Source organism: Brachionichthys hirsutus, chromosome 10 (assembly GCF_040956055.1).
Source record: "Brachionichthys hirsutus isolate HB-005 chromosome 10, CSIRO-AGI_Bhir_v1, whole genome shotgun sequence".
In the NCBI taxonomy this organism is placed as follows: Eukaryota; Metazoa; Chordata; class Actinopteri; order Lophiiformes; family Brachionichthyidae; genus Brachionichthys; species Brachionichthys hirsutus.
The window spans coordinates 4,856,604-4,874,915 of NC_090906.1; the positions used below are offsets into that span (position 1 = coordinate 4,856,604).

Consider the following 18,312-nt stretch of genomic DNA (forward strand, 5'->3'; position numbering starts at 1 on the left):
TCGGGAGCGATAGCGAACATGCAGAAAGGTCCATCTCAGTCCTGAGCATCTTCACGTCTGGCGCTGGAGGGTCGTTAGTGTGGGGGTTCAAATGACCTCCAGGTCTGTGTGCATGAGAACTGAATGATGGGATGGTCCAGTCTTCGTCCCGGATGCAGTCCCAGCTCAGTGCTGCTGCCTCTTTGATAGGTACCTACACACAGTGATAGAAATAGAAATGCATATATAGTATTTAGAAGATGTCTGATTTCTTGCATGTACCTGACGTAGACGTTCTCTAGTGTGTAGGCCGATTCACTTTCCTGTATAAAATAGGTCGTGCCACATAATGCCTACCTCTCCCAGTGTTTATGGTTGAGTCCACTCAAGTCATCAAGCTTGGCGATCTCCTTGAGATACTGAGCTAGTTTATACAGCTCCCTGTCTTTCTCCCTGTTAAGATGGGCTTTCATGAAGGGTCGGATCTAACACACAAACAAAAAAAAACGAGCGCAGACACAACATTTAAGCAACGCATGTGCGCAACGTAAAGGAGAACAGAGGATCTGCACAGTGACGGCGACGGCGATTTGCAAACCTTCAATCCATTCTGTGGATTCATGAGGAAGTTTCGTCCGATGTCGTCAAACATTATGGTGTTTCTCCTGGTGTAAACTTCTCCGTACTTGCCCCATATCACCCCAAGGGGTTTTACCTGTGCGTGGACACGTCATCAAATAGCATGCCCTTGTCCCTTCTGTGTTTTTTTGCAGTTCTGCGTGTACTAACCTCCACAACCCCTCTCTTTGGAGTGTGTACTGTGATCATTGCTGCGCTGTCCAACATAAACGTAATCTTGTAGTTTGGGTTGTCAGTCGCTCCAAGTTCCTAAACACACACGAACACGCACTCGGTGTTCCTCTTAAATTTAAATGAACAGTGCCACCGTCTGGCAAATGGGTGCAGCACATTCATGGTAACCATCTGTTAACGGGAGGCAACGTCTTACTTTCATTTTTGCTTCAATCCACTTCATACTTGTTGCAGCTGTGAAGAGAAAGCAAAGTATTTATTATTATGATTATTGTTGTTGTTGTTGTTGTTGTTGTTATTATAATTATAGGAGATAATATACATACACCAGATGACAATGTCATAGTCCTCATAGGCCGAAGTGAGAAACTCGTGCAGGTATGGTCTCATCAGCTCCTGGCCCGTTTCTGCACATGACTTGTGATCTAAACACATCAGTGCAGCGTTCTAAATTAAACTTATAACCAGCTGTAACGGAGTCATATTTTTCAAAGCATCCTGTCCTAACTACGAGCCGGATTTGCAAGATGCAAGATTTTGAACCAGAGGAACCTCCTCCTTATTTGTGTTCGTATATTTAATACAATTTCAAATGAGTACAATCAGAAAATTGACTTATTAACTATCGCTTACATTCTTTCTTGGAGGATGTAGTCAAATAATCTGAATTTTATTACATCTTGAGACAATATTTTTGGATGATGGAAAAAAAAACCCGTCATGTAATGTAAGAGTACAAACTTTGGACTCGAAAAAGTTAAACTTATTTAAAAATCCATTCTGTCACGGTCTTAGATTAGACCTGTTCAACAGTAAATTGTAAAATAAATGACACACCATTGCTGTTATCATGTTTAAGTATGAAAATCATGTCAGTTTGTTAGCAATAAACCACTCATGCATGTGTGGTGAACCTGAACGCAACACACTAATGCTGGTGTTCCACAGGGTTAGAATGCAGTTTACATAAATATACAGTTCATAACAGAATGATTCTTAAAAAATCTATAATGAGATTGAGATGGTCCCGTCTACAAATAAATGGATGAAGATGGATAGATTCCTAATCTCGTTGTATATCCACTATGCAATGACAATGCAGGCTTTCTATTCTAGTAACAGTAAGATCCTAAATGGCCACAACTGCTGCATGTAAAGGTTAACAGGCATTTAAAACTCACCGAATAACGTATAATCCACGTCCAGCACCAGAAGCATCTTTCCTTCTCTGGGAGGGTTCAGCACTTCCACCTTGTAATCTTTCACTCTGCGGGCTATTTTAGCCAGGTTCTCCTCCCTACAGATTTGGTTCACCAACATTTTGTTTCCCAGATCCACATGCATACAGAATATGAGCTGATTCCCTCTCGCGAATGTAATCACGCTTCTATAAATCCACAGAGAAAAATCACGGAAAAGCATTTTACCTGTTCTCCACTTCAATGACTTCCTCCTCTATGTCAAAGTCATTGACGACGTCGTCATTCTCTGGGGGTGGAGCTAAAACCTCTTCCTTTACAACACAGAAAGTATGTACAGTATTACAAAAACATGCCGATTGTGTTTTTCTCTCCAACAAGTAAGCTCAGCAAATAGCCTTTGAGTTAGAGTTCCCAAATGAAATCTATGGACTCTAAATTCCTCTCTCGCAAGTCACCTACCAGGCTTTCCTCTCTGGTGCCCATCATCATGATTTTGGTGTTAGGCTTCAGCTTTAGAGAGCCAAGCTTCACCTCATCCTCTGCGGGTTTACCTGGAGGTAGGAATGAGAGAAAGGTGACGAAAGGAGAAGCGGGTTCATTCAGCTAAAATCCTTTGAAATATAAATAGTGAATAAAACACAACAGACAAGTTGAAATGTTTGACACCGAAAAAGCTGATATACTGGACAATTGTTATTTTGCATCTGTGGAGTAATTTCTTTTTATTTTATTGGTATTGTTAAATGTCGATGAATTATGTACAAAGGGACTTTTAGACAGGATGTTTGACTGTACTTGTACTATGATACATGCTACTGTACTTGTACTGTAATACATGCTACCATTTGACTGTACTTGTACTCTAACATTCTCTCGAATAAATATATTCATCATATTCAAAAAATATATAAAATATATATTCAACAAAATTATTGTAGTTTAACATTGCAAAAACTTGTTGAGATACACAAGTGGATTCCTTTAATTAGAAGATAGTGTTGCTGTTCCGTGCACTTGGTCCACCTGACTGATGGCTGTTGCTCTCTTACCTTTCACCTTCAGTCCGAGTAGCTTCTGTCTCTCTGGCAGCACCCCAGTCAAGGTCTTAATGGACTGTTTCAGGTCCATCACCGTGTCCTCCTCGGACAGAGAGCTGATGGAGTACTCTTGACCTCCCCACTTTATGATCACTGATACCGACATGGCACACGCAAGCACTTCACACACACACACACACACACACACACACACGACTGAAGAAAATATGTCGAGCTGCAGTAACACACATGCACACGTTCACCTTACAAAGAGAGACAAGGCACAAAACAACAACAACAACAGACGTGTCAGGTGCAACACTGTAACTGTCTGAGAATACGCAAAAAAGAAATGACAGCGCAAAGCGTGACATCGGTGTGGCTAAACATGCGCTGTTTGAGCTGGCGCATTCAGCGCTCAGCAGACAAACACAAACTAATCTGAGTAGACAATGGGAATCCCTGATGTTGATATTTGTAGCATGAGATGGCTAAGAATGATTAGCAAACAGTGTAAACACGAGCGGCAAAGAGCAACTAGTTAATATTAGCTGGATAAGTTTGCGCATCCTTACCTAGCAGTTGAAGAGAACACGTGACGCTTGCCAAACGCAGTAGTATTCCGTCTAAAACGTGAATGAACAGATTAAATTTGCCGTTTCAGTTTCATTCATCGATTTGCGCACACTGTTCTTCCGGGCGTCCCGAATCAGGCCGGAAGTGACGCAAGACAGAAAGCGCTTTACAATAATAAGAGCACTCCAGATTATTTGTTCTCACCTGAAGTTCTTTATTTAGCATAACCTAGACGAGAACGTATTTATTACAGTAATGCGATTGTTCTTTTCTTACTTTACTGATATAGAGACAAGTCGAGGCCAGACTCATAATTCACTGAAGTGTGGAGTCGCTACCTATCCTGGTATAGTGTTGATAATAATTCCCATTAAGATACACTTTATCGATACTATTGAAAATATCCACTTTCCAGTGTGGATTTTTTTTTTTCTTTTTTTTTTTCAAGGCAAAAGGATTTAGCGGGACAGAATTAATTGCGCATGTCGGCTCCTCTTCTTCGACACTTCGGGGTAATGGCTGCTCGGTGAGATGAGCGGATCGGCTGCGTCCTACGACTGTGTGTGGAGCACTTCTGCCGAGGGGACCGTTAACTCGGACGCCGCCGAGTTAAAATGGTGGATGTCCGACTCGTAAAACACCCCGAAGCCGCTGTACATATCGCGAACGTCGTCCTTCGAGTGTAAGTTGTTCTATAATCCTGGACTTGCTCGGGCGTCACAGTAAGTTTTATGCCTGCCAGTTCGCGTGTTAGCTAGGCTAGGTTGTAGCTAGCTGGAAACAGTTTGTGCTGATCTTCAAATGGTTAAAACCCTTGTTGTTACAGGTTTTTATGAACGCTGATGTGTAGAATTGTAGGTTTACAACTAAATAAGTCGTTTTACGTTGGTCCTTGTTCCCCACTGTGTTGGAAAAGGAGCTAGCTAACGCTAGCTAGCCGACTACGACAGTTTGTTGCTGGCGCTGCGCCTGCTTCCTCCCCGCCGCAGCTTCATCATCCTGACAGCGCAAACACTTTCCTCACGACTAAACACGTCAAGCCTGGTTTGACTTTTTCCAAAAGACATTTCTACGTTTGTATAACAAAACACAAAAAGAAAGCGAATTGGCAAGGTGTTGCAGTCCTTTGCGCCATAACGTCACCTTAGATTTTTTTTTTCCCTTCTTCATCCGTCGAGACAGAGGAGGGGTTACCAGAGTTCATGTGGTACCAAAATCGATGCAAAGGGAAGGTCATCCATCGCTTTTATATTTTCTGTGTTTCGGGTTAAGTAACCTGGATTGGTTACGTGCACAAAGTTTAGCAGCTGCCTTGCTCTCGGGTTTAGCTGGTAATAGCAAAGACTTTTAAACACACAGTGTTGGGCAGTCTTCTTCTTTCGGCTCGTCCCATCCGGGGTCGCCACAGCAAATCTACTTTCTCCACTTCACCCTGTCCTTTGCATCGTCCTCCCCTCTCATGTCCTCCCTCACTACGTCCGTGTATCTTCTCCTGGGTCGACCTCTAGCCCTGTTCCCTGGCAGCTCCATCCTCGGCATCCTTAAACCGACAGTCGTGTTACGTAAGCTCGTATTCTTCCGTTGTCTCCCTCCTGGCCAGTGATGGCTGTGATGAATTTAGAATTATACAGTTGTATTTTATCGTTGTCCCTTGCTGCTGCGATTCTAAAAGCATCTTTTAAAATCTTAGTATATAAATCTTTTGGTATTGAGTAAATAATGATACCGGTAATTACTGCATTAGAATCTTGGTATAATATTAAATCAATATATATAATATATATACACACACATTGCATTCAGTCAATCAGTATGAAATGTAACTAAAAGATTAAACTTTAATTTACAATTGATGTTTGTTGAATTTCTCAGCTCGGACAGACAGATTGGTGTCATGGCTCTTAACCTACGCTTCAAATCCGTGAACCGAGAACTAGCCAAATACTGCGATCTGCAATTTGTGTGAATAAACTTGAAATTGACAGAAGAATCACACTTTACATTTTTAGATGCTAGCGGTTCTGTGGGAGACTTGGATGCAAGTGTTAACATTGGAACTAGTGAGAGAGCATCGCTTTCTTCATTTGAAGCAAACTTAGCCCGTTTACTGTTGTTCTACTGCTCATGTAAGACCATTTTAGGACAACATCTGTCGTGTTTCTATACGGTTTTAGTGTCAGAATTGAGACCATGATGACAATCGTTTAGTCCAGTTGTGCATATTTTTTCCTGCACTCTTAAAATTTCAAAATCCTTAAGTTTAAGGAAAGATAGTGGGGAAATTATGAATGACTATGATGAATTGGAATGACATTTCAAACTTAAAGTATCGCAGATTAGTTAGTCGTTGAAGAAAAGTATGAATATTTGTGAACTGCTGCCGTCTTCGGGAGTGTTGGGCTGTTTTATGCCGTTTTTGTGAACGCGGTCTTGTGATTTGCAACCGAAGGTCATAGCACACCATTCCCACAAGATTTGACGATTAAAACAAAAAAAAAGAATGATAATTTGGTTGTAACTCTGAGACTAGGTTAATGGTGAAAAAGTGTGAATAATTATAATATTGTGTCTGCCCATTAGTCACACAGTACAAGCATGATTAAATATTACCAGTTAGTGTTTTGTACACCAAGTTTCCACTTCAGATTGTGATCGTGCTTCATGTGAAATCTTTTTTTTGTTAGTCTGACACTAGCTCGCCATGACCTCCCTTTCCTCGCTAACCCCATCGGTCTACATTTCTTTCTCTTTTTTTTTTCTGCATTTATTGCTTCATCGCTACGTCGCGTCTCATCTGCGTCATTTTGAGCATTCGTAATATATTGCGCGTCGTCTCTCCTCCCTTGCAGTTGACGCTCACTGCCTTGTCTTAGTGGTCAGTTCTGTCTGCCTGTCGGAGGATAGCCTGAGGCCATGACATTGAAGGACCGTGTGGAGGCAGTGCTAAATGTGGGTCTTCGCGTTCCCAGCATCATGCTGCTGGATGTCCTGTACCGCTGGGACGTCAGCTCCTTCTTCCAAAAGATCCAACGTTCCAGTCTGTCCAACAATCCCCTGTTTCAGTACAAATACCTGGCACTTTACCTGCACTACGTAGGTCAGTGAGTCTGACGCGCACACACACACACACACTTTTTTTCAGTGTACAGAATCTGACTTGCTTTATAATGTGACGCGTGTATGCGAGTGCTCTCGTCTTTGGTACAACCGTGAAGTCATCATGACCTGCGGTTGATGATTTATGGGATATTTGACTGGGCTATCTACTAAGTTGGATCCCGCTCAGTTGCCTTTATCAATAGGTCCAATGGTAATAACTTTATCTCTTGGTTGTATTTGAATATTTTTTTCCCTCCAATATAGAAGCACGTTTAACTCTATTTACAAAAAAAGGCTACCTCAGAGCGCCCCTTTTTTTGTTTTGTGATATTTTTCCGGAAATATAAAATATTTTTCCGTAAATGCATTTGTCTCGCACACTTACGTCACTTTTGTGACTTGAAAACAGTGGTATGATCTGAGGTACAATAAAAATTTGTTTTGAATTAGTGATTTTTTTACTTGATGCTGTTTTCCTCATGCCAGTTGTGTGTCTGTGTTTGTTGCATTTGTCTCTGTACTGTGTGTGTGTGTGTGTGTGTGTGTGTGTGTGTGTCCTGCAGGTTACATCTTGAGCTTGGTGCTCCTGACTCTGCCCCGTCAGCACCTTGTTAATCTTTACCTGTATGTCCTCACTGCCTTGTTGCTGTTTGCTGGTCACCAAGTTTCCAGGTACAGACACTTAAATGAACCTGATAAAATGCTGCTATCTCATTTTTATTACCGGCATTCTGGCGAATGGCTCGAGTTCTGTGACCTGCTGCGTTATGTCTGATTTAGACCTGTGACAGGGAGCCTTCAGGTTTACTCCACAGACGGGCACTCTCATAGCACGTTCGGCTAACTCAGTGGTTCTCAAATGGTGGGGCGCGGTGCGATGTCAGGGGGGGCGCCTGTGACCGCGGAGAAAATGTTTTTTTGCCTTACGAGAGTAAAGTGTAATTGCGCATCCACTCCAGTAGTTGGCAGTGGCGCCCTGATTGTCAGAGTGCGCGCAGGGAGTGTTAGCAGAAGAAGAGCGGTTGTAAACAATCTACGGTGGGGGAAGAAGAAAGACCAGACTTCCTTATTTTCGGTTGCAGACTAAAAAAAATGGTAATAAAGTTATTCTTTGTTGTAAGTTGGTCTATATTTCTTTCTTTTTCATATTTCTTTTTTTCTTATTTATTTTTTTTGGGGGGGGGGGGGGGCACGAGAAATGTTTTTTTCTTCCTAGGGGGGGCGCGACAGAAAATAATTGAGAAGCACTGAGCTAACTTGTGCATCTTCAGGAAGCTCTGCAAAAGTGATGGGTCCACATACCCACTGCCACGGTGAAGTGTTCGTCACTCTCAGCATTACTTTGTTGTTGCTACTTTTAGGTTTAGGCGTAAAGAGCACGGGGGCAGTTCCGTCTGTCATGTTGTCCACCTCATGAATCCTGGAACGGAACTCAAGTGGAATACTCACTCGCTCATCTCACTATTAGAGCAGACCACCCTGTATGTAATAGTAATAATGCTCATACTACACGCTCGGTGTACCAAATTAAGTAGTACCTCATCTTAAATCCAAGAAAATGATTGGAGTTTTTTTTATGGAATTTCTATGATACAACAAATTGAATTTGGTACATCGGCCTTTTGAAAATCCATTATTCTTCAGCCTTGATGGTGTTACCGAAGCTTTAAAAACTCAATGTCGGCTTTATAAATAAGACAATTCTTTTAACGAGAACTGGGAATTGTGTCTTGTCTTTTTTTAGGGATTATGTGCGCAGTGAACTGGAGTCTGGCTATGAAGGACCCATCTACCTGGAGCCGCTCTCTATGAACAGATTCACCACTGCGCTCATTGGTATTGCATTGCACACCTGTCCGTTGTGTGCATGACTGTATCATGCATGAACTCAGACGGGCTCCTTTTATGAGCTCAAGTCTTCCGTCTCGGTTTCATCCCTCTATTCTCTCCTTCACGGCATCCCGTTCATGTTGAAAGTTAAATAACTGCAATTTCTTCAGTCGCTTTCGGCGCTGTGAACGTTGGTCCATGTGTAGTTAGAATGTCAGGTGGCGTGAAAATGGTCAACGTAATCTGCCGTTTCAGTCCCCCCCCCCCCGAACGTCAAATCTGAATTGACATGCAGCTATTCCATATTAATAGTTTCCTGTGCTATAAAATGCTGATTCCAATAACATGATCACATGATCATGTAATACATATAGGAGTGGGGGCTCTTTGAGTCTTTCTTTCTCACATATTGCTCTCCACTACACAATGAAATGGCGTTGCCTCTGCACAGACTGCAGCGGTACGCACATCTTAGTTAGTGCCCGTCTGTGTTTGTGAACGTGTGCGCTGTGTGTGCGCCTCCTTCCAGCTGCTTCTTCTTTCAGGTCAGCTGGTGGTGTGCACGCTGTGTTCCTGTGTGATGCAGACCAAGAGGATCTGGCTTTTCTCAGCTCATCTCCTCCCCCTGGTGGCCAGGCTTTGTTTGGTCCCGCTGGGGACGATCGTCTTCATCAATAAGTTCTCCATGATCTTCACCGGTCTGGAGGTCATTTACTTCCTGGCTTCTAACTTATTGGTACCTTACAAGCTCGCCATGACTGCCTACAGGGAGCTGGCTCAGGTAATAAACTCGCACCTCTTTGTAGTTTTCATGGCGGTACTCCAGCTGTAGTAGCGCTGATGGCTTTATGTCCTCCTCTCTTGGTTGGAATCACTCCACCTTTGTATTTCTGTCCTGCAGGTGGTGGAGGTGTACGGGCTGCTAGCTTTAGGAATGTTTCTGTGGAACCAGCTGGTCCTTCCGGTTCTCTTCATGTGTTTCTGGCTGCTGCTGTTTGCCTTGCAAATCTACTCCTACTTCAGCACCCGGGATCATCCCACCTCTCGGGAGAGGCTCCTTTTCCTCTTTCTCACCAGGTGAGGCCGTTAAACGCCGGTCAGACTGCGTAGATAGAACATCGTAGGGTGGGGTCAGACTCTGTGGAGTAGCCGGCACCACCCGGAAGCCCGGGGGCTCCATCTGGTTAGCTGGAGCTTCCCGTCCGGAATGTTCATCAATTCAAGAATTTTGCAGATGATTATATTTTAGGCTGACGATTAATGTGACTGTTGGTCTATCTGCCTTGCGTTTTTAATTATCCCTCATTTTTGTCTTGTTTCTCTTCCTCTCCAACTCGCCCGCCCTTTTCCGGCCTCAGTATTGCAGAATGTTGTAGTACTCCGTACTCCCTGCTCGGTCTCGTCTTCACCGTCTCCTTCATCGCTTTGGGAGTTCTCACGCTCTGCAAGTTCTACCTTCAAGGTTACAGAGCCTTCATGAACGACAACACCATGCACAGGTCAGTCAGCGTAGAAGAGAGTGGAGACGCCGCTGCATCTGGGTGCGTTTAGTCATGTCTGCTGTTGCAAGGCTGCAGGGGAAATCACTCTGCGCGTCTCTCCGTCTGCAGGGGAATGACTGAAGGCATCACCCTCCTGATCCTTGCTGTCCAGACGGGCCTCATAGAACTCCAGATCGTCCACCGAGCCTTCCTGCTGTCCATCATCCTCTTCATTGTTGTTGCTTCCATCCTGCAGTCCATGCTGGAGATAGCTGACCCCATAGTCCTGGCCCTGGGAGCCTCCAGAGACAAGTAAGACAGTTTGGTTCTTCAGCTAGCTTCCACTGTACAGTATATATGTTGTTGTTTAGCCTTGAGCTAGCATTAGCCATGAATGATGGCGTTATGGAAGAATTCAGTGTCGTTCTGATTCTGTTAAAATATAAACTGATGCGTCGGTAGCTCCAAGCTCGCAGTACTTTTACCTGCGGTACACAGCTGAAGTACCTCATTGCATGTACTGTAGACTTGCCACCACATTAAACTGAAGTTCGCTGCTCTACATCGTGTTCCTCTGAGTCGAGGCCTTCAGTCCTGCGTGCTTCGCTCCATTAGCGCTAGCTCCCAGAGCTGTGCTCCCCTGCTGCGATTGGCTGTTTTCGTTTTAAATACAGATTTGCTGGCTAGCGAAGTCCTGGAAGTGCTGACACAGCTATAAAACAGTGTGAAAATAGATCCGGCTACGTAGGAATAATGTGTTCCTCACTCAGAATGTCCATCTGGGGCTGGTTGGACAAACCCTCAGGAGAACCTCATTAGGGCGGTGCTCAAATCTCACTGGGGCGGGGGTGTATTAGCATAATAAGCTAATGCTAATGTTTTAGTGGACTGAGCTGATTCTGTCCTCTGTGTGTCATTTAGGAGTTTGTGGAAGCACTTCAGAGCCGTGTCTCTCTGTCTCTTCCTGCTGATCTTTCCAGCCTACATGGCCTATATGATCTGTCAGTTCTTCCACATGGACTTCTGGCTCCTCATCATCATCTCCTCCTCCATCCTCACTTCGCTACAGGTAACACACACACACACACACACACACACACACACCTCGTACAACATTTTAAGTGGCACAAACGCACACAAAGGTTCTCCCATTTTTACCGCTTTAAATAAGTATATTTTACTATTAGTAATTGAACTGCACTCGTCCTAAACCCACAGGTCCTCGGCACTCTGCTGATCTACATTCTCTTCATGGTGGAGGAGTTTCGCAAGGCGCCCGTGGAGAACATGGATGAAGTCATCTACTGCGTGAACGGGACCTACAGGCTGCTGGAGTTCCTGGTGAGAGAGACCGCCTCGTTTTACGCGACTTGGAGCGGCCCTTGTTTATCGGCCTTCCCCACCAGGTTGCGGTGTGCGTGGTGTGCTACGGCGTGTCGGAGACTGTGTTCGGGGAGTGGAGCGTAATGGGCAGCACGATCATACTGGTCCACTCCTACTACAACGTGTGGCTCCGAGCCCAGCTGGGCTGGCAGAGCTTCCTGCTCCGGAGGGACGCCGTGAACAAGATCAAGAGCCTCCCCACGGCCAGCGACGCTCAGCTGGAGCAGTACAACGATATCTGTGCGATCTGCTACCAGGTAGGAGCCGGTTCAGCGGCCGGCTCGCCCAAAGAGGGCAAACGTTCAGGTTTCTAGAACCGTGTAAACCGTCCAAGGAAAGATGACGACGCTGTTTTTGTTTTCTCCTTCCAGGATATGAACAACGCTGTGATCACCCCATGCAGCCATTTCTTCCACGCCGGTTGTCTGAAGAAATGGCTTTATGTCCAGGAGACGTGTCCCCTGTGCCACTTGCAACTCAAGAGCCAAACGCCAACTTCCTCTGCCCCAGCCCCCAACCAAGATGCCCCTGCGGCCAATCGGAGCCCTGCAGGACAGGACAAAGCTACGTTCAAGCAAAACGATGGAGCTATTTCAAATGACGGGGCGGGGGAGGGGCCCGGAGAGCAGGAGGGGGGCGATGGACCCGTCACGTCGGCTCCCTCGGCTCCGCAGCACGGGACGACTCCCTCCTCTTCCTCTCCTTCGACTGAAACGAAGAGCCAGTCGCCCGCCGATCCTCCCTCATCGTCTTCCGGACACGCCTTTCCTTTACCCCCCACCCTCTGTCACCATTCATCCCCACAGGCACCAGCCCAGACAGAGACGGCCCCCGCTGACCCCGACCCCACCCCTCAGATAAATCCTGACTTGCCGTTGGACAGCCAGGGGTCCCCTGCTGGTCCACCGCCACGGCCCGACCAACACGCGGCCCCTCCTGAGGACGATGGCCCCCCCCCACGCAGCCTCTGAGCCCCGTCGGAACACCGGCCGGCGCACGCGCATGCACACGTATACATGCTCTGTAAATGTACATCCTCTAATATTATACCTATATTCTTATAGACCGTCAGTTTGATATCCCATAATGTAAAGAAAATCACTTCTATCAACACAGAAAGGGTGGAAGCAGTCGCCTCGCCTCGTCCTCGCCCCGTCCTTCAGACGGATCCGTGTTTTGATTCTGTTAGCCTCCGGAGCTTCAACTCGCTGTGTCCAACCAATAGTTACATTTACATCATGCCCATGACATGTGAACTCCTGAATCAGACTGAAGCTCATCACTCATTCACACTCGTTCCCGAGATGATGACATGAATTGCAGACCTGTAGCATCGTGTTTAGTCTTTAGTCATTTCACTCGGCTGTTCCCGCCCTGCCTTTGTGCCGCTTCCGTCTCATCGCCGTACAGCCAGTCGTATCGGATCCTCTCCTGAACGCCACGATCCGTGAGGCCAGAGGTCGAGAGAGCGGCGCGCGGCACACTTCGTTCAGTTTGGCTAGCCGGCCGTTCCCGTACGTTAAAGCGTGAACGCAGACTGAGCGAGTCGGTGGAGAACGTCACGTGACCTGAAGTCTGGTGCTAAACGGGAGACGTAGCGCGAGGTCTTCACGGGAACTCACTCATTTCACGTGTGCGGCGTTCTCCCAATGTCCTGGTTCATCGTTTGAATCGGGTTTGTTTGGCTGGTCCCAGCAAAAACTGTTTCACTCGTCGTCACCGAACCTTTGTCTCGGTGTAAAGATGTTATTTTTAAGATGCTTTCTACATTTATTGGACGGCAAACCGGGTTTGGACTTGGAAGCAGCATTGTTGAGCGTAGACGAGCTGGAACGGAGCCCATAAATCTGTCTGTACTCGGCCACACTTGTTCTGCCACAACGTTCCATCAGCCCTTCCCAAAACTCGACTCTCTTAGAGCAGTAGCCAATGACATGGCTCCAAAAAGCCGGAAGCTCCGACAGCAATCACACAAGAGCACGCTGAGATTGTTTTAACACCATCCGTGCTGTTTAGCTCCCACCGCTGTTTTATCCACCCCTTCCTTCCTTCCTTTCTTCTTCTTTTTGAGTTTTATTTGCACTAATGTCATTTTTACTAGCAACGCTGTTAACGTGCGCCACCAGATACCCTCTGACGTGTTTTGCGTGTCATTTACATCCACGTTGCTCTCCATTAAACCACAGCGGCGTTGCCGTGTTGGATCAGGGCCGGCTTTCTCGAAAGCTTCTCCAGATTGTCCACGCTCTTTGTTTCTTTCAGAAGACGGATTTTCTTGCTGAGAAGCTTTCCAGACGCACTCTGACCCTTGACCTGCCAGTATTTCTGCTTCTCCAGTCTGTGTGAAACGTCCCGAAGCTGGCGTGATCACTCTGGTGCCCTCTACTGGCTCGGAGTGGGATCAGCATGGCGCAGATGGGCGGGAGATGCGTTAGACCTCAGAAGTATTACTCACTCACTGTCACTAAAGGTCTTCTCGTGACTTTATTGATATTGGGCTGTGCTGGCTGCAGGCCTGAATATGAATACATAATAATGTAGGATCAAACCCGGCCAGCACCGCCTCAGTATTTGTTTGTTTGTTTGTTTTTTTAAAGAGATAAAATGTAGGCGTTTGATGTATTTTGCACACGTTTCTCTCATAAAGACTTTCCTGCCTGAATGCAAACATGAGCTCCATTCCTTTTACTATAACCTTTGAAATGGTTGCAGACGTGTTTTCGTACTCGCTGGGTTTTCATCGTGAACCGTTTTGAGCTAAGCAGAGAATCACCTGCATGACAACATCGCCCGCTGCCCGCTCCGCACGGTGGCAACTGTAGTTGTGGCGACTATATGTAAATGCATCGCAGTATTAAATGATAAATGACTGCCAGAGAAGCCTACCACCTGCTGTTTCCACATTTATTTCCTCTGTTCATGTCCCGTGTTGTTTGTAGGAACTCTCCAGACTGATATTCTTTTATTCGGATTAGACTTCGGCTTTACAGAGCAGCCCTGTAGAGCGTACCAGACTACACAGCGGTACCTTTTCAATAGTAATAATAGTTCAGTACCTTTTCTGACCACATAGTTCTGTTCTGAATACATTTCTAATGAGCGTTTCAGAAAGCGATGCTGATCGTGGTCGGGGGCGGCTCTGACTCGGGTTCCCTACAGATCCCCTTTAGTCTTTACTTGTAACACCAGAGCATGGTATTAGGAATGAAGTGCTGGTGTGTTCTGTCATTGCAAATGCATGTTCTGGTATCGCTATGCATCCATTTCAGATTATTTTATTGCCTCTGCTCCAGAACCAGAATCTAAACCTGCCTCCACTTTTTAACATTGATTCTGTTTAACACTTTGAGGTTCGGGTATTTTGATCAGACTTTAACAGGATTTAGATGAAACCCTCTTCAGGTTTTTGTTCTGGCGCACCCAATGCGTGTGTAGTTGCCTGGGTCAGACACACGGTGGCGCTGCGGTGCTGCTTTACGCTGCCGGAGCCGCGGCGCGTAAAGGTTTGCTGTCAGTGTCGTGAGAACTTTACTGGACACAAAAAAAAGAGTTTCTGTTGGTTTAAAGTTTCATTTCATTCATGCGTCATGATCTGTTTGACTTAGTCGATGCAGATTTAAGCATGTTTATTTCATTTTATTATTTCTAATGATTGAACTTCGTGTTTGAGATATTTGAATCTTGTAGTTTAAAGGATATACGAGATTATTTTTTTTATTTATATGCATTTTCCTATTTATACCATTTGAGGCTCGAGTGATCTGACGTCATCGGACTCATTTAAAAGTCTTTCAGCAGTCCCATAAATCGATACTTGTATCAATCGCCAAGAGTTTAGCTTTTACACTAAATTCTATCTATTTTCTTTTGCATTTGACACGGAGGAAAACATCTTCTCATGGCAGATGCGTTTTATATAAACCGATCGATCCAGCAGCAGAGCCTCTTTAACCTTCATCCAACACACATTTCTGTGTTCAAACGTGAACCCGTTTAAATTCTGGGCCGACCCGACCGCGTCTCTCTCCCGCTATAGCGTAAAGACTCTCTCTGTCCATAATCAAGGTCAAAAGCGTTTTTAAAAACCTTTCGGGAATGAATCCCTGGAGCTGCGCCATGTTAACCCTGCGTGCCAATCACTTCCATCCAGCGGAATCATCCAGAAGCTGCTGACCTTTTGGCACCTCGAACAGATCAATACGCTGTACAGCTTTATTTTTTTATCGCGCAGAATGATTTATTATTCATATTTGATTTGCATTCCGAGATTGTTTCAAATAACAATTGGCGCAAAAAGGCAGCGGCAAAGGGGGGGGGGGGGGCGACAATTACCTTCAATTATACAGTCATTGTTATTTTCTGATTATTAGTGTTGTCACTTTTTGTGCGTAGTAAACAGGCCGAGAACAGACAACGCGGAGGGAGAAAGGAAACGCAGCAGCTTTATTATGGGGGCTATAAATAAAAGCCCCCCCAAAGGTCTCCATCTAAAAGATGAACAGGTTATTTGTTGCACTCGGAATGTTCTAACTTTAACGATGCAGTCAAACTCTTACTGATTTAGTTAATTGATCAGAGTTTAAAAAGCTTCATCTTGTGAATGAAAATCATTTTCACTGCCTCGTCGTGAAGTTTCGATCAAAGGCTCCAGAATCGAATCGAATCGGGTGGGGGGGACGGTGCATTTATTTAATCTGTGTATTTAGGGATAATATTTCCATGACGAGATTAGATGTCTGACCTCCTGAATCCGTTAAGAAATCCGCGCTTTTTCCGACGTCAAGAAAACCGGCGGGTGATGAATGTGACCAGGTCATCCCGGTAACTGCCACAGTAACGGAGAGGAGACATTACAATACATTTTTGTTAACATTAACATACATTCTTTATCCAGGCCAGTGTGTGCGCGCGCGCGCGTGTGTGTGTGCGTCCGGGCCGGGCCCGGCACCGGAGAGGAGCGCCGTGCATGCTGGACGGAGCGGACCTGACTCCACTCTCGCCGTCCTGTCCTCTCCCATCATCTCCTCCGATCCCCTCCTCTCCATCCCATCTCTCTCTCTCTCTCTCTCTCTCCACCCCCCCCCCCCCCCCCCCCCCCACCCCCCCCCTCCACGGGGCGGGAGAAACGTTTGGTCGAGAGAAGGAGCCCTTTGGGAAGAGTCCTCGGAGAGGAAGCGGAGTGGCAAGAGCTCGGGAGCCGAGAAGCAGCGCGGAGACCCCCCCCCCCCACACACACACACCACCCAAACCCCTGGGCCGAGGGAGAACCCGAGAAAAGGGGACGAAAAGAAGTGCCAGATGAAGATGAAGATGATGATGGTGACACCCTGTCTTGGTGATCGCTGATCTCTCAGCTTCGGATCTGAGACTTTTTCCATGTTTCTGCCCTTCTGGAGATTTAAACTTCTGTTTCAAGCCTTCACACGTTTTGGGATTGTACGATTCTGACTCCTCGTCTCAGCGCGCACGCAGCGAAGAGCGCGCCGTGCGCGTTGCTCCGCGTGAATCGGAGTTAAAGGTCTGCAGGAGAACAAGTGCATGCGCACAGCTCAGGCTGGGGGAGACCCGCTAATAGAAGGGCAGACGTCGCGCTACGGGGGGGGGGCTGGGGGGGGCTGATCATGTTTGGGATCCAAGAGAGCATCCAGCGAAGCGGCGGCAGCCTGAAGGAGGAGCCGCTGGGAGGCATGAACGCTGTCCGGAGCTGGATGCAGGGGGGCGGCGTGCTGGACGCCAACACGGCCGCGCAAAGGTGAGCTCGGGCGGCGTGGTGGAGACGCGCGTCCACCGCTCTACACACTTACCGTGTCCAGCGGGACAGCGGGACCCATGCAGTCTTTGACAGGACCCCGTTAACGTCTGCGCAGGGACACCAGGCGGGAGGACTTCATAGATACAACCGCTGATTGATCCGTTTGATTATTGTGAAGGATTTTCAATGAGTATCCCCTTTATAATGTTTAAAACTCGCAACGTAACGTGCGTTTGAGTTTACGCATTTTACGCACAGACACCCCGAGTCTCGGCGCGTGCTTGAAACCAAAAGTGACAAATACTTAAATTTAAATATTATACGCTTGTAGTTTAAAACGGGTTAAATGGCTCATCCGTCTTGTGTTAATAGAAAACGAAGTTCTGCACTTGACCCGCAGGTCGGGATGCGTAAAGGTGGGCGAGTCTGATCCCAGACCAGCGTGTCAGGAGAGATTGGGTGATATTTACAGAAAAACTTTTGATACAAAAAAAAAAAAAATCTTCAACCAAATCGAGGTTAAAGGCTGCACAGATTATATTCCCTTGCTTTGTGTTAATCCAAAACTAAACTCGATCACCCCCCCCCCCCCCCCCCCCCCCCCCCACCAATCTAACACCGACTCCTCCTCGCCCGTGTGTCCGCAGTGGAGTGGGTCTGGCCCGGGCTCACTTTGAGAAGCAGCCGCCCTCCAACCTGCGCAAGTCCAACTTCTTCCACTTCGTCCTGGCTCTGTACGACCGGCAGGGTCAGCCGGTGGAGATCGAGAGGACCAACTTCGTGGGCTTCATCGAGAAAGACAAGGTGGGAGAAGAAAGTCACGCGTTGCCGGATTATCTCGAGATTCCATACAAATATTTATTCCTTTCTCTGGGCCTGATTTATTGTATTTTTTCATTAAGTTTGATAAATGTCAATTTAAATATTTACAATCAACTCATCAGTTAAATATGTATTATTTATTACTATTGTAGCGTCCGTATTATTATTATTAGTTTTATTGTTAATACTTGTATTATTATTATTACTAAGGACGTTTAGGTAAAAATGAATAATTATAGTAACGCACACAACTTAATTAAAAAATGTTTTCGATCCATTTATTAAATTAACGAAACGCCCGAACGTCTAAATAGTTTTCATTTACAAACAGCGGGGGT

General features: G+C 46.0%; 3 protein-coding genes across 3 annotated transcripts in view; 2 read left to right on the forward strand and 1 right to left on the reverse strand.

Annotated features, from left to right (window-relative positions):
* On the reverse strand, positions 1 to 3,219 carry ublcp1 (ubiquitin-like domain containing CTD phosphatase 1). Its single transcript, XM_068744805.1, has 10 exons — positions 3,044 to 3,219; positions 2,454 to 2,545; positions 2,220 to 2,305; positions 1,974 to 2,089; positions 1,119 to 1,217; positions 989 to 1,026; positions 769 to 867; positions 578 to 694; positions 337 to 464; positions 1 to 193 (listed from the first exon to the last, which is right to left on the reverse strand). The coding sequence occupies exons 1-10, from the start codon at positions 3,195 to 3,197 to the stop codon at positions 166 to 168; spliced, it is 957 nt and encodes a 318-aa protein (XP_068600906.1). The 5' UTR covers positions 3,198 to 3,219; the 3' UTR covers positions 1 to 165.
* A 3,301-nt stretch (positions 3,220 to 6,520) lies between these two features.
* Positions 6,521 to 12,371, forward strand: LOC137900211 (RING finger protein 145-like). Its single transcript, XM_068744273.1, has 11 exons — positions 6,521 to 6,704; positions 7,270 to 7,378; positions 8,451 to 8,542; positions 9,082 to 9,317; positions 9,438 to 9,613; positions 9,895 to 10,035; positions 10,147 to 10,329; positions 10,939 to 11,086; positions 11,236 to 11,358; positions 11,424 to 11,657; positions 11,772 to 12,371. The coding sequence occupies exons 1-11, from the start codon at positions 6,521 to 6,523 to the stop codon at positions 12,369 to 12,371; spliced, it is 2,226 nt and encodes a 741-aa protein (XP_068600374.1).
* A 4,650-nt stretch (positions 12,372 to 17,021) lies between these two features.
* LOC137900879 (transcription factor COE1-like) overlaps positions 17,022 to 18,312 on the forward strand; it is a 60,077-nt gene continuing 58,786 nt past the window's right edge. The window contains exons 1-2 of the mRNA XM_068745025.1: positions 17,022 to 17,152; positions 17,800 to 18,005. Coding sequence (XP_068601126.1) covers positions 17,022 to 17,152; positions 17,800 to 18,005 — 337 coding nt within the window. The remainder of the gene's footprint in view (positions 17,153 to 17,799; positions 18,006 to 18,312) is intronic.